Source organism: Gadus chalcogrammus, chromosome 7, assembly GCF_026213295.1.
Source record: "Gadus chalcogrammus isolate NIFS_2021 chromosome 7, NIFS_Gcha_1.0, whole genome shotgun sequence".
Taxonomy (NCBI): domain Eukaryota; kingdom Metazoa; phylum Chordata; class Actinopteri; order Gadiformes; family Gadidae; genus Gadus; species Gadus chalcogrammus.
The window spans coordinates 6,731,951-6,746,396 of NC_079418.1; the positions used below are offsets into that span (position 1 = coordinate 6,731,951).

Below are 14,446 nucleotides of genomic sequence, written 5' to 3' on the forward strand. Positions count from 1 at the left end.
GACAATTCTTTCAGTTGGAATTTATTCTTGGTATTATTTCGTGTAATTCCATCAAACACCATCAGCCTCTAAACCAATCAGCAGTTGGCAGCGAAACATTTCCCGAACAGAGATTCTCCGAACTGCGTTCGATCCCCGACAGCGTGCCAGAGACCGGCTACTAATAAAGGTTATTGCTCTCCCTCACCAGAACTCCCTAGTACTATCAAAACCGTTCTAAAACGAGACACTTTGACACCTTTGAACTCCACCTGGGCTTCGACGCAAGTTTTGCTGAACCAAACCAGGGTTTGGGCGACCATCTCTCCCTGGGTTTCTAAGTCATTAGAATCGCGCCGCTAATAACACGGGGGTTAGCACTTAGCCCCCTTCAGAAGCATCCCCCCCTCCCCCCCTCATCCAAGCAATGGTCCATCAAGACCTCTTCCCAGTCCATCAAGACCTCTCCCCAGTCCCATACTGGGCATAAACCAAAAAGAAAACATGACAAATAAAAAGTAAATTCACAGGCGGAGGCGGCGGCCACACATGCACATTCCCCTCTCGGTCCGAGTCCTCCTGAATGTCCAGTCTCCATCCGGGACCCAGACGACCAGAGACTCCCCCCCTCCCTCCACTGGTTTCACTGGTTTCCACTGGGCAACACGTGAAAGGAAACAAAATATATGTATAAACCCCTTAAAACAAATAGCTTCCCCCAAAAAGAAGAAAAAACAAATAGTCCAGATACGAGACAATTAATCTGCTTTCGGATCGTGAGACAGACAAACGGCACTCCGTCAAGGCCGGTGTAGAGTCTGCTCATGGTGGCAGCGGGGGCGGTGGAGGAGGAGGCCTTCGATTGGTCGACATCGCCGTCAAAACAAAAAACACAAAATGTCGGAGGGTGGGAGGAGCTTATTTCCCTCCGTTTTCAGCTGGCTCTGCCGCCCGTCTGGCCAAGATTCGTGTCAGGAAAGGGTGGGGGTGAGGAGGGTGAGGGTGTAGCGCTGGGGTTGGAGGAAGGGGGCTGGGGGAGGCACCGATCAGGGTGGGAGGGAGGCGGTGTTTGTGTAGCAGTCCTTTCACAAAGAGTTCGCAGCAGGAGGAAGTACTCATGAGCGGAGGGAGGGAGGTTTTCCCGGCTCTGGATGTTTTGACTTTATTTCACGTTAAAATGGGAGCAGTGGCGGCGTTGGTGGGGGGGTCTGGGGGAGGAGGGGGAGACAGGGGGACTCAGGCGCTGCTAAGCAGACTCTGTAGGGCTTTCGTCTGGGCCTCGTTGAGGGAGGAGATACACTGCGTCCACAGGCCGCCCGACGTCTGAGGAGAGAGAGACGGGGTTATAACCGGGAATAACACACTAAAGGAAGGTTAATTCGTAAATAATTACGTAGAAAGTTAAACATCCGTTATAGTATCTTTTGGGATATTTTAGCCATTTGTAAACGTTTCACGTCTCATTCAGAAGAGATTCACCTCAATGAGACTTTCTGATCAAATAAAGGCTTCATGAAACATCTAGAAATCAAAAGTAAACATTTATCGTAATCCTATCGCGTGTGTGCAGACAAAATGTGAGTGTCAGGGTGAGTCGTCTCGCTCAGGGACAACTCGATGCCCAGCTAGGAGGAGCGGGGGATCGAACTAGCAACCTTGCGGTTACCAGCCAACCCGCTCTACCTCCTGAGCCCCACCCCGCCCCTGACCGATCTTAGCACTCACACTAGGCCATCTGGCCATGGCCGTGTGGCCATTTTCACACCTAACCGTGCTCAAATGGCCCCATTGTTCTCTGGCCTGCACTCACACTAGGCCATCTGGCCATGGCCGTTGGCCGTCGCAGCTGTGGCCTGGCCACGGAAGGCTCTTGTACATACGTCATCACCAAGTGTCCGCTGCATGGACCATAATAAAGTCTACCGCCAGTCAGAGTTTAACAACAATGGATAACAACACAGAGAACACACCAACAGTTGAACCGCTTGACGCGATGTTTACCGTTTAATGGGAAAGAAGGCTCGTCGCCTTTATTATGTCCGTGGTCGTCGCATTGACTCTACGTCATCCAGCTCAGGTTGCGTAGCCGTGCGTGTGCGCGTGTCGGCTCATTAGCATCTGTACCGTAGCGCCCCGTGCCGTAGCAGCACACCTCTCCCAAGTGGCCAAATTGGCCCGGCCTGGCCAGACTGGCCACACTCACACTGGCAGATTTGAGCACGGTTAGGTGCTAAAACGGCCACGGCCAGATGGCCTAGTGTGAGTGCACCCTTAGTACCATGCAAGTGACTCACCTGGACCTGTCGGACCACGTTGGCCAGCCTCTTGCTGCAGGCGTCCTCGCTCTTCACGGACTCGTTGGCCACGCCCTCGGCGATGATGAGGAAGATCTTGGGGAGGTTGGAGTTGTCCGGTCCGAGGACAATGGGGTTGTTGCTGTGGTTACGAAAGGAAAAAAATTATAATTTTATTCCACACACACACACACACACACACACACACACACACACACACACACACACACACACACACACACACACACACACACACACACACACACACACACACACACACACACACACACACACACACACACACACACACACACACACACACACACACACCTCTCTCTCTCTCACTCACTCTCCAACACACACAAAATGGCTCGATGTGGGAGAGGAGCCTACCTCTCGATGAGGTCACACAGGAAGTCGAAGGTGTGGGCCGCCTCCTCCTTGTCCTCGTTGAGTGGCAGCCAGGCCAGCCAATGGGGGAGGATCTCGGTGACGTTGGCGCATTCGGGCCTGAAACGCATCACCTTGCCCACGGCCGAGATGCAGTTCTCAGTGGCGTTGACGTTCTCCTTTGAGCGCGACTCCGCCGCCTGGATGGCGCCAACCAGCAGCGCGATCGCCTCTGGGGGGGGGAGACGAACAAGGGTTAGAATGTCAGCCTCACTCTTTTTGGTTAGATGTGCATGTTGCGTATTAGCACGAGTTATGTAAGCTTGAATTCCCTGTTTGCGACGTTTTAATGGCATTTCTTACTTATTCCATTTCTAATGCGCTTTCAGCAGCTTGTTGTGAGGAAGAAAGTGAAACACCAGGACCGTATTGAAGGTAAATAATGCAAATCAGTGCATACATCACTACATTGTCCAACCTGGAATCCAGCCTCACCCTTTTTCAGCTCAAATTCAAACCAGAATTTGTTTTTATTATTTTATTTTACATACAATTTGGGGATTTCGAGTAAGGAGTTATACCGAGTTACAATTTCCAATAGTTCTAACGAGCCAAAGGCTCGTTACTTAATTTCTGGAGGAATTTCCAAGCAGAAATGCTTTTTTTTTCAACGTAGTAATCTACACTGTTTCTTCACCGTTACTGAAATAAGTAAAGGGGGTTGTCTTGGAAGGACATAGTTTAAAATGCTAACAAGCAAGTCTATCCATCCTTAACAACTACTACTGCTGCAAAACCAAAAACACATCCCAGACCCATCCCTCCCGCCATCCATCCCCCCCACACACACAGCCTCCCCCACACACAGCCTCCCCCACACACACAGCCTCCACCACACAATCAACCTCCACCACAATCAGCCTCCACCACACTCTTTTTCCTCAATCACTCTCCGGTCACTGCGCCCACTCACCGGTGCAGAAGGGCCGGTAGCTCTCGCCGCCGTACTGCGCCATGACGCCCACGCCGTAGGCCCCGGCCTGCCTGACCTCGGGGCTGGCGTCCACCAGGGACTGCAGCATGGGCCGCAGGAACAGGTCCGCGTACTTGAAGGAGGTGGGGCTGCAGTGCTCCACCACGTCGTCGAAGATACAGAGACCCCACTGCCGGTCTGCCCACGGACGGCTGGGGCACTGGGGGGGAACGAGAGAGGAAGAGAGGTCAGAGGTCAGAAGACACAGCCCCCACTGCCGGTCCGCCCACGGACGGCTGGGGAACTGGGGGTGGGGGGAGAGGTCAGACCCCAACAGCGAAGTGAAGGGTCAGCACAGTGATGTGAACTCGGTGGTTTAATACGCCGCTGTCGTTTGATTCAAGCGCTGGTGGTTATTGGATGGAAATGGCATCCCTGGAAGGGAGGAGCCATCCTCGTGTTGCTTCCTTGGAGGAAGACTCTTCCTTCCTTGGTTCGTTCAAAGGATGGAAGTAAAGAGGTCCTTCCTTGGTTCCTTCAACGGAGGAAGGACGGAAGTTTCTTCCTTGGTTCCTTTCTTGCGGCCATCAAACGCAGCCTGTGAGGCCCTTTGAGACTTCCTATAACCGACGGGCTACACAATAAAAGCATGGTAAGACCCATATCCTGAATTTGAATCGTTAAAATAATATATGAAAAGGCAGCGGAGTGTGGAGGCGAGAACAGACTTCAGCCTTAAGTCAGTGGAGTTTGGTTGAGAGAAGGGACTTAAGACCGTCTTAAGTCAGTGTAGTTTGTCGGAGATAAGGGACTGAAGACAGTCTTAAGTCACTGTAGCGTGGAAGCGAGAAGGGACTTGAAACATTCTTGAGTCGCTGGAGTGTGGAGGTGAGAAGGGACTTAAGCTAGTCTTAAGTCAGCGGAGTCTGGAGGCGAGAAGGGACTTAAGACAGTCTTGAGTCAGTGGAGTGTGGAGGAGAGAATTGAATTGAGTCAGTGGAGTGTGGAGACGAGAAGGAATTTAAGACAGTCTTGAGTCAGTGTAGTGTGGAGGACAAAAGTGACTTGAGTCAGTGTAGTGTGGATGCGAGAAGTGACTGAACACAGTCTTAAGTCAGTGGAGCGTGGAGGCGAGAAGGGACTTAAGACACTCGGTGGAGGGTGGAGGCGAGAAGGGACTTAAGACAGTTTTGAGTCTGAGTTTTGAGGAGAGAAGTGACTTGAGTCAGGGTGCACTCACACTAGGCCATCTGGCCGTGGCCGTTTTCACACCTAACCGTGCTCAACTGGCCCCATTGTTCTCTGGCCTGCATTCACACTAGGCCATCTGGCCGTGGCCGTTGGCCGTCGCAACTGTGGCCTGGCCACGGTAGGCTCTTGTGCATACGTCATCACGTCGTAACACGTCATCACCAAGCGTCCGCTGCATGGACCATAATAAAGTCTGCCGCCAGTCAGAGTTTTAACAACAATGGACAACAACACAGAGAACACAGTTCGCACTTTGCTGAGTCTGTTGCTCATTTGGAGCCGTTCTCAGATGGAGCCCACTCTAGTTTGCAGTCACTAGTTGAACCGCTTGACGCCATGTTTACCGTTTAATGGAAAAGAAGGCACGTCGCCTTTATTATGTCCATGGTCGTCGCATGGACTATACGTCATCCAGCTCAGGTTGCGTAGCCGTGCGTGTACGCGTGTCGGCTCATTAGCATCTGTACCGTGGCGGCCCGTACCGTAGCAGCACACCTCTCCCAAGTGGCCAAGTTGGCCTGGCCTGGCCAGACTGGCCACACTCACACTGGCAGATTTGAGCACGGTTAGGTGTGAAAACGGCCAGATGGCCTAGTGTGAGTGCACCCTCAGTGTAGTGTGGAGGCGAGAAGTGAGTTAAGACATTCTTGAGTTGGTGGAGTGTTGAGGAGAGAAGTGACTTGAGTCAGTGTAGTGTGGAGGCGAGAAGGGACGTAAGACAGTCTTAAGTCAGTGGAGTGTGGAGGCAAGAAGGGACTTAAGACAGTCTTGAGTCGGTGGAGTGTTGAGGAGAGAATAGACTTGAGTCAGTGGAGTGTGGAGGAGAAAAAGGGACTTAAGCCAGATTTAAGTCAGTTGAGTGTGGAGGAGACTCACGATGAGCTGCACAATGAGGGGCATGAGCTGCTCGAACCAGGGCAGCACCTTCTCCTTGTAGGCGCTGAACACCGAGTGCAGGATGTCAGACACCTTGGTCAGGATGTACACGTCGTTCTCGTCCTACAGGGGGCAAGAGGGTCAGTGGATGAGGTGACACACATAACACACAGACATGGTTACAGACAGACACTCTTTTACAGACAGACACCTTTTGGGTACCTAGAAAAGCACTCTATAAATGCAATTAATATATTTTCATCCTGGAAACAGGTTAGGTTTCAGATTATAATTTATATTCAGTTGGCCCCATTAGCATGTCTGCTAATGAGTCTAGCACAGAATTTACACATCAGATGATTCTTAAAGGGGGATTATTGGTTTAGCAACACGGCGGATGCTCGTGCAGAAAGATGGCAAAAAGAAAATTTGTTTGACTGGTTGCCATAGTTATCTCTTGGTGGTTAATATGCAGTTGCGGTGTTAATTAGCGATTTTGTCAGCTTACTGTTACATTAAACAGCAATCAGAAAATGCGGTTATATTCTATAGACTCTATAGCATCTGTGGTATAAAGGCTGGGACGAATTTCGGATCAAAAATATGTACACATTATGTTGAAAGTATAGACCGTCGCGATTCCCATTGAAACGAATGGTGAGGTGATTATTCTACAAAACGAGAGCTTGTAATATGTGAAAAATGAATCAAACTGTAATCAGACAATGCGGTTATATGCTATAGACCCTAGAGCAGGGGTGCCCAACCAGTCGATCGCGGTCTACCAGTAGACCGCCGACAGATCCCAAGTCGACCATGAGGGGTGAAGAAAAAAAAAAAAATAATAATAATAATTTTTTTTTGTTGATAAAATAAAATTTGCGCGGGACATATACGCGCGGTAGCGCATGCGCTGTCAACAGCAGTTGAAAGCCGTCAACAGTAGTTACGCACTCCTAAACGTTGGCATGGCTGAGGGGAAACGAGCCAAGACCTACCATTTTCACCCCGAGTGGGAGGAAGATTATTGAATATTGTTGAGAAGGTGCTGTGCGCAGACGGAATGAAACCCCCACTGAAGTCCGTAGGTTCACGATACAGCTCTTAGGGCTCTTATTGCTCTCGTCTCTTTCTGCCAACGACATGCGCGTAGAGCGACGTAGAGTGATAATCCCTCTATGTGAAGTATTTTAGGCTGCATCGTGGGGGGGGGGGGGGGGGGGCTCACCTCGTCCTGTAATGTCTCCTCCACCTGCTCGTCGTAGTCCTCGTCCTGTCGCTTGGCTGTCATGGAGAGGAAACAGGAGTTGTTGGATTCAACACACACTCTCAGAGGAGTCCTCCACAACATCTGACCTGACATCTGATGTGTCAAGAGGTCGTTTTACTGGTGTAGAATAATTTTTCAAGGGCCATAAATTGCAGTTTGGCTTTAGTTGAATCTTTAACGTATGTATATTTTTTTACTATATTGATAATTGTTAATAAATTACTTGTTTAAAACATTTCACGTCTGGTTTGCATGAAATCGTTTTAGGAACGGACAGCTTTGAGGCTCAGGAGGTGGAGCAGGTTGACTGGTAGGGGTCCTCACCTTGTCTGAGCTCCTGGTTCTTAAAGTGCTCCTCCAGCTTGCCCTTCAGGATGCCTCCCAGCTCCTCAAAGTGCTCTGTGTTCAGACAGCCGTCGCCCATCAGCTCCACACACTGCAGGGGGGAGAGAGACAAGGCAGGGGGTCGGTGGATGAGACACAACAGGACACCACAGAAGGGGGTCGGTAAGCAGGGGGTCGGAGACAGCAGGGGGTCGGTAGAGGAGACACAACAGGACGCAACAGCAGGGGGTCGGTGTGCGGCACAGGGAGGAGGAGACACAGCCAGTGGCCACGGTGACATTAATTGACCCACCGACACACTCCCTCACCCACCGACACACTCCCTCACTCCCTCACTCAGACACTCTCAGACTAAGACACTCTCAGACTAAGACACTCTCAGACTAAGACACTCTCAGATTCTTCCACTGTCAGGCGTTAGTTTCTTTTAGTAAACTCCTAACCAATCACAGCCTCTTAGCATTAGCAGAGGTACTCCGTATGCTAAGGTACGGAGGGGCGCTCACCTTGGCGAAGGCGTGCATGATCTCCGACAGCACGTCGGAGTCGGGCTCGGTGCCGATGGACTTGATGAGCGCATCACACATGAAGTGCCACATCTGTGTGAGGTAGTCGGGGCCGCGCACCCGCGCACACTCCAGCAGGAGGGGCATGGACTCCGCCGCGGCCACGCGCACACGTACAGGAGGGGTCAAGGGACAACACTCCTTGGGGCAGTGCATTGACGACGACATTGATTTCACTTAGTAATAATTACAACTCCCCACTGGTGAACGATCGTTAGCCATAAGCATCATTAGCAAATTGCAAAAACTATCGCCGTCATTAGAAAGTTGCCAACTATCGATGGCAAGTCAACACGCTAACTATCTTTAGCAAGTAAGCAAGTTGCTAACTATCCTTAGCAAGTCAACAACCCAAGTCTCTAACTATCCTTAGCAAGTCAACAAGTCAAGACGCTAACTATCGTTAGCGAGTCAACAATTCAAGACGCTAACAATCTTTAGCGAGTCAACAATTCAAGTCGCTAACTAACATTAGCAAGTTGCTCACTTGTAACCAAACATCGCTAGCAGGTGGAGGTTCCTCAGTAGACCAGGTGCTTAACAACCACCAGCCCACACCTCAACATTGCTGACGACCCAGGGGGGGCGGGGCGGAGTGGGTCAGAGGGGTCAGGGGGGGTCGAAGGGGTCAGAGGTCAGGTCCTCAGGGTCAGAGGGCAGGTCAGAGGTCAGAGGTGAAAGGATATCATCATGGAAGTAGAACTTGAGCAGCGGCACCATGAGCTTCACCACCTGCTCCGTGTACTCCACAAAGCCCTCCTTCAACTCCTTGGCGTAGCACACCTGGAGGAGAGGGGGTAGGGAGAGGGGGAGGAGAGGGGGAGGAGCAAGGTTACCCACAGCATTACCCCTGGAGGAGGGGGCGAGGTTATACACACCTGGAGCGTCAGGGAGGGAACGAGGTTAAACACACATGGATGGAGGTATCCACGGCGACGCATCGAGGGGATTCAATGGGAGAGAAATAGAGAGTGAGCGTGTGAGAGAGAGTGGTTGTTTGAGAGCTTTTGAGATAGAGTGTTGGAGAGAGTGATGGAGAAGGTGAGGTATAAAGTGAGTGAGAGCATTTGAGAGAGTGAGGGAGAGAGAGAGCAATAGTGTGATCGCGGGGAGAGTGAGTGAGCTAGAGCGCGTTTGAGGGTTTGAGTGAGTAAGCAAGAGAGAGTGACTGCGGGGAGAGAGGGTGAGCATTTGAGAGTGAGACGGTGTGGGTGAGAGAGTGACAGAAAGGGAGACCGGCGGTCCTCACCAGCATCTGGCAGGCCGTGGCCTTCTCCTCCAGGCCGGCCGTCTTGATGCCGAAGCTCTGCTGGTCGCCCAGGTTCACAAACTCCCAGCCGTCGTCCTCAGAGATATTCTCCATGTCCTGGGCTGGAGGGGGGGGGGGGGGGGGGGGGGGGGGGAGGAGAGGAGGAGGAAGGAAGGAGCGAGGTAGAGGAGGAGGAAGGGAGAGGTAGAGGAGGAGGAAGGGGAGAGAAGGAAGAATGAAAGGTAGAGGAGGAGGAAGGGAGAGGGAGGAGGAGGAAAGGGAGAGGGAGGAGGAAGACAGTGTTTAGCTTCACACACACAACCCTCGCTCTGGTCTTCGGTTGGGGGGGGGGGGGGGGGGGGGGGGGGGTGACCAAGTATAAGTACAGCTCTAGTCCACGTGGTAGTTGGGGGGGGTTTGATAACCCAGTATCGGTAGAGCTCTAGTCCACGTGGTGGTTTGGGGGGGTTTGATAACCCAGTATCGGTAGAGCTCTAGTCCACGTGGTGGTTTGGGGGGGTTTGATAACCCAGTATCGGTAGAGCTCTAGTCCACGTGGTGGTTGGGGGGGGTTTGATAACCCAGTATCGGTAGGGCTCTAGTCCCCATGGTGGTTGGTGGTTTGGGCGGGGTTGATGACTTACTGTCCAGCAGGGCAACCTCGGGCTTGATGGAGGCGGTCTTCATTAGCGGGCCCATCACCACGGGGAGGTACTGCTGGAACTCCTTCCCCAGGATCTTACACATGCGCGCCCACGCTGAGATCATGTAGGAGATCTGAGACACAAGTTAGGATCAGACAGACAATCAAGAACACACACAGTCAAGAACAAACAGTCACACAGACACACACTTTGTTCAGGTGGGAGGAGGGGGGAGCTGGGAGGAGGGGGGAGCTGGGAGGAGGAGGGGCCGTAGGTAGGGGTACCCACCTGGGGGTCGTCGTCCTCTAGGTCGTTGAAGTCAGTCTGGGTCTTCAGCAGCAGCTGCATCACGGCCGAGGCATCGGGCATGAACTACAGACAGAGAGAAACCCAGGGGTTAGCTCTACACAGGAGGAGAACTACAGACAGAGAGAAACCCAGGGGTTAGCTCTACACAGGAGGATAACTACATACAGAGAAACCCAGGGGTTAGCTCTACACAAGAGGTGAACTACAGACAAAGAAAGGAGCATCTGATATCCCTACGATGCTGCACTGCTATGCTGCGTTCGTTAATGGTCGGAGTGGGAAACGGGTCATCTCCGATCTACGTGTGTTCAAACTACCAAGTCGCCAACCAAATGGGTGCATCGACACTAGAACTACAGCTACAACTGCAAGAATACTATGTATTATTATAATTATAGGTTATTAATGCTAATCTAGTTCCGAAACATTAAGTGAATCGATTATACATTGGTGTCACCGAAAGAGACCCCTTCAATAACAACAGATACTGTTACAACTGGTTACAACGCTAGATGCTGTATCAGTATCGATACTCAGGTTCAGGAAATCTGAACCGGTAACGGGAAGGAAAATCTCTAGTTTCATAAATATTTGGCCTGTTAAGCCCTTTGAGACTGTACTGGTGATTAAGGGCTATACAAATAAAATTGAATTGAAATTGAATTGAATTAGTTACAATGCTAGATCGATATATACTTGGTATCGGCTGATACTCAAGTTCAGGAATCGGAATATGGAAACAATAATGGTATGGGAACATCTCCATCCCCATGGCTAACTTCTCCTTGCCGATGGCAAGAAGAAGGTAGCCATGGCGAATATCGTAGCCAAATATCGTTCGACAGGAAATATTGTCCTGATATAGCGATATATATATATTTTAATTGATAAAATAAAGCGCTCTAAAGAGATTTCCCTGCTCCCCACGTCAAAGGCAAGTAACTGAAAAACTCAGTTTGGTCCATGAATAAAGACGGAAATCCAGCACTTTACCGTTTCACAATCATAATGTATTCATATTCAGATGGGGAGATTAGTTTTGTTTTCTAGGCTTTTGGAGAGTCAGACGGATACTGGATTCTAGGGGGCCATGCCAATATTAAGTAGTAAAGGATAAGATACTCGCATCGCAAGAAGAAGGGTGACGATATATCGCCATAGCGATATTTTGTCCTACCCCTTTCGGAAGCAACGCTCCAACAGCGAGGACTACGTGGACGTGGTCGCCACGGCTACCTTCTCCTTGCCGACAGCCAGGCCGATGAGGTCAACGATGGTGTGTATAAAGTCATAATAACGTGTACAGAGTGAGTCTGGGTCAGCGTGTTCGTCACGGTTACCTTCTCCTTGCCGACGGCCAGGCCGATGAGGCTGATGCACTCAATGGTCTTCCCCCGGAGGAGGCGGAGCTCCTTCTGGACGGCGTTCTCCACGATGTGCTTTAGCGACGGCATGAAGAGGTCGTAGTACGGCACAAACTTCTCCTCCGCCGTGTCCGCCACCGAGGCGATGGAGGTCACCACCTGCTCTAGAACCAGCTTGGTACCCTTCTGGATCAACTGGGAGAGAGAGAGAGACTATGATTATGGACAGGTTCAGAGAGAGAGAGAGAGATGGAGAAACAGTCAGAGACAGAGAGAGAGAGTCACAGAGACAGAGAGAAAGAGAGTCACAGAGACCGAGAGAAAGAGAGAGAGAGCATGAAGAACAGGTTCAGAGAGAGAGAAAGACTGAATATGGACAGGTTCTGGATCAACCTCGGGGGGAGAGAAAGCATGAAAGAATGAACGACACAGACAGACAGAGAGACAGAAACAGAGCGAGAGAGAGAGAGAGCAAGAAAGAACAGAGCGAGGGCGAGCAAGCGAGAGACTCAGAGCGAGGGAGACAGAAAGAGACAGACAGAGAGAGAGAGCAGGAGCACGACCAGGTTCTGGATCAGCTGAGAGACAGAGATGGAGACGGAGACGGACCAGCTGACCCACCTCCTGGAGCTTGGCCACCATGATGACGTGCAGGTGCTGCACCAGGCTCTCCAGGTAGGGCACCAGCAGGGACTTGGGGCAGTCCTCTGTGAAGTTGATGAGGGCGGCGGCCGCGTGGGCCTGCACCCGGGGGTTGGTCTGGTCCTCCATGGTCTGAAGCAGGGCCGATATCACCTGGGCGGGGTCAACCGAAACGGACGAATTAACAGACCGATGGAACTGAATGTGTTCCAATCAGTTTAAGATAACGGGCCAATCAGAAGCAAAACGTGTTCCGATCGGTTAACGATAAATGGCCGATCGGAAAAAAAAACTTTTAGACCTTGGAACTGAATGTGTTCCTATCGATACCCGGCCGATCAGGACACAATGGGTTGTTCCGATCATTTATTAAAATAAAATATAATACGAGTTTTAACCCTGGCCTCAGGGTCTTAGGCTCCTCAAGGGGCGGTAACCCTCGGACACCGTGGTGGACACCGGTGGTCAGGGAAGCCGTCCGACTGAAGAAGGAGGCCTTCCGGGATATGATATAATGGAGGACTCCTGACTCGGTTGCAGGGTACCGACAGGCTCGAAGGGCTGCAGCGGCTGTCGTGTCGGAGGCTAAGCAGCGGGTGTGGGAGAAGTTCGGAGAGGCCATGGAGAAGGACTTTCGGTCGGCACCAAAGTGTTTCTGGAAGACTATCCGGCACCTCAGGAGGGGGAAACGGGGAACCATCCAAGCTGTGTACAGTAAGGATGGGACTCTGTTGACCTCAACTGAGGAGGTCGTCGGACGTTGGAAGGAACACTTTGAGGAACTCCTGAATCCGAATAACACGCCCTCTATGTTGGAGGCAGAGCTCGAGGTTGATGGTGTTTCGTCGTCAATTTCCCTGGTGGAGGTCACTGAGGTAATCAAACATCTCCGCAGTGGCAAAGCCCCAGGGATTGATGAGATCCAGCCAGAAATGCTAAAGGCTCTGGGTGTTGAGGGGCTGTCATGGTTGACACGCCTATTCAACATCGCATGGGAGTCGGGTACAGTGCCAAAGGAGTGGCAAACTGGGGTGGTGGTTCCCCTGTTCAAAAAGGGGGACCAGAGAGTGTGTGCCAATTACCGGGGTATCACACTTCTCAGCCTCCCTGGTAAAGTCTACTCCAAGGAGCTGGAAAGGAGGGTTCGGCCGATCGTCGAACCTCAGATTGAAGAGGAACAATGCGGTTTTCGCCCCGGACGTGGAACTACGGACCAGCTCTTCACTCTCGCAAGGATCCTGGAGGGGGCCTGGGAGTATGCCCATCCGGTCTACATGTGTTTTGTGGATCTGGAGAAGGCGTATGACCGGGTCCCCCGGGAGAAACTGTGGGAGGTGCTGCGGGAGTATGGGGGTATATCCTCAGGGCCATCCAATCTTTGTACTCCCAAAGCGAGAGCTGTGTTCGTGTTCTCGGCAGCCAGTCAGTTTCGTTCTCAGTGGGTGCTGGTCTCCGCCAGGGCTGCGCCTTGTCACCAATCCTGTTTGTGATATACATGGACAGGATATCGAGGCGTAGTCGTGGTGGGGAGGGGTTGCAGTTCGGTGGTCTGAGGATCTCGTCACTGCTTTTTGCAGATGATGTGGTCCTCATTGGATCATCGGCCTGTGACCTTCAGCACTCACTGGATCGGCTGGCGGCCGAGTGGGAAGCGGCTGGGATGAGGATCAGCACCGCTAAATCTGAGGCCATGACTCTTAGCAGGAAACCGGTGGATTGCTTACTCCGGGTAGGAAATGAGTCCTTAGCCCAAGTGAAGGAGTTCAAGTACCTCGGGGTCTTCTTCGCGAGTGAGGGTACTATGGAGCATGAGATTGGCCGGAGAATCGGAGCAGCGGGGGCGGTATTGCGTTCGCTTTACCGCACCGTTGTAACGAAAAGAGAGCTGAGCCGCAAGGCAAAGCTCTCGATCTACCGGTCGATCTTCGTTCCTATCCTCACCTATGGTCATGAGGGCTGGGTGATGACCGAAAGGACGAGATCTCGGGTACAAGCGGCCGAGATGAGTTTTCTCAGAAGGGTGGCTGGCGTCTCCCTTAGGGATAGGGTGAGAAGCTCAGCCATCCGTGAGGAACTCGGATTAGAGCCGCTGCTCCTTTACTTAGAAAGGAGTCAGCTGAGGTGGTTCGGGCATCTGGTAAGGATGCCCACTGGGCGCCTTCCTTGGGAGGTGTTTGAGGCACGTCTAGTGGGGAGGAGACCTCGGGGAAGACCCAGGACTAGGTGGAGAGATTATATCTCAACACTGGCCTGGGAACGCCTCGGGATCCCCCCGTCAGAGCTGGTCAATGTGG

At 51.8% G+C, this 14,446-nt stretch overlaps 1 protein-coding gene across 1 annotated transcript in view; it reads right to left on the reverse strand.

Annotated features, from left to right (window-relative positions):
• Positions 1-398: 398 nt before the first annotated feature.
• kpnb3 (karyopherin (importin) beta 3) overlaps positions 399-14,446 on the reverse strand; it is a 34,805-nt gene continuing 20,757 nt past the window's right edge. The window contains exons 13-26 of the mRNA XM_056595113.1: positions 12,132-12,305; positions 11,487-11,705; positions 10,126-10,209; positions 9,838-9,970; positions 9,194-9,315; positions 8,631-8,727; positions 7,885-8,057; positions 7,358-7,469; positions 6,992-7,047; positions 5,764-5,886; positions 3,637-3,856; positions 2,667-2,895; positions 2,274-2,415; positions 399-1,302 (exon numbers count right to left, since the gene is read on the reverse strand). Coding sequence (XP_056451088.1) covers positions 1,216-1,302; positions 2,274-2,415; positions 2,667-2,895; positions 3,637-3,856; positions 5,764-5,886; positions 6,992-7,047; positions 7,358-7,469; positions 7,885-8,057; positions 8,631-8,727; positions 9,194-9,315; positions 9,838-9,970; positions 10,126-10,209; positions 11,487-11,705; positions 12,132-12,305 — 1,971 coding nt within the window. The 3' untranslated portion in view covers positions 399-1,215. The remainder of the gene's footprint in view (positions 1,303-2,273; positions 2,416-2,666; positions 2,896-3,636; positions 3,857-5,763; positions 5,887-6,991; positions 7,048-7,357; positions 7,470-7,884; positions 8,058-8,630; positions 8,728-9,193; positions 9,316-9,837; positions 9,971-10,125; positions 10,210-11,486; positions 11,706-12,131; positions 12,306-14,446) is intronic.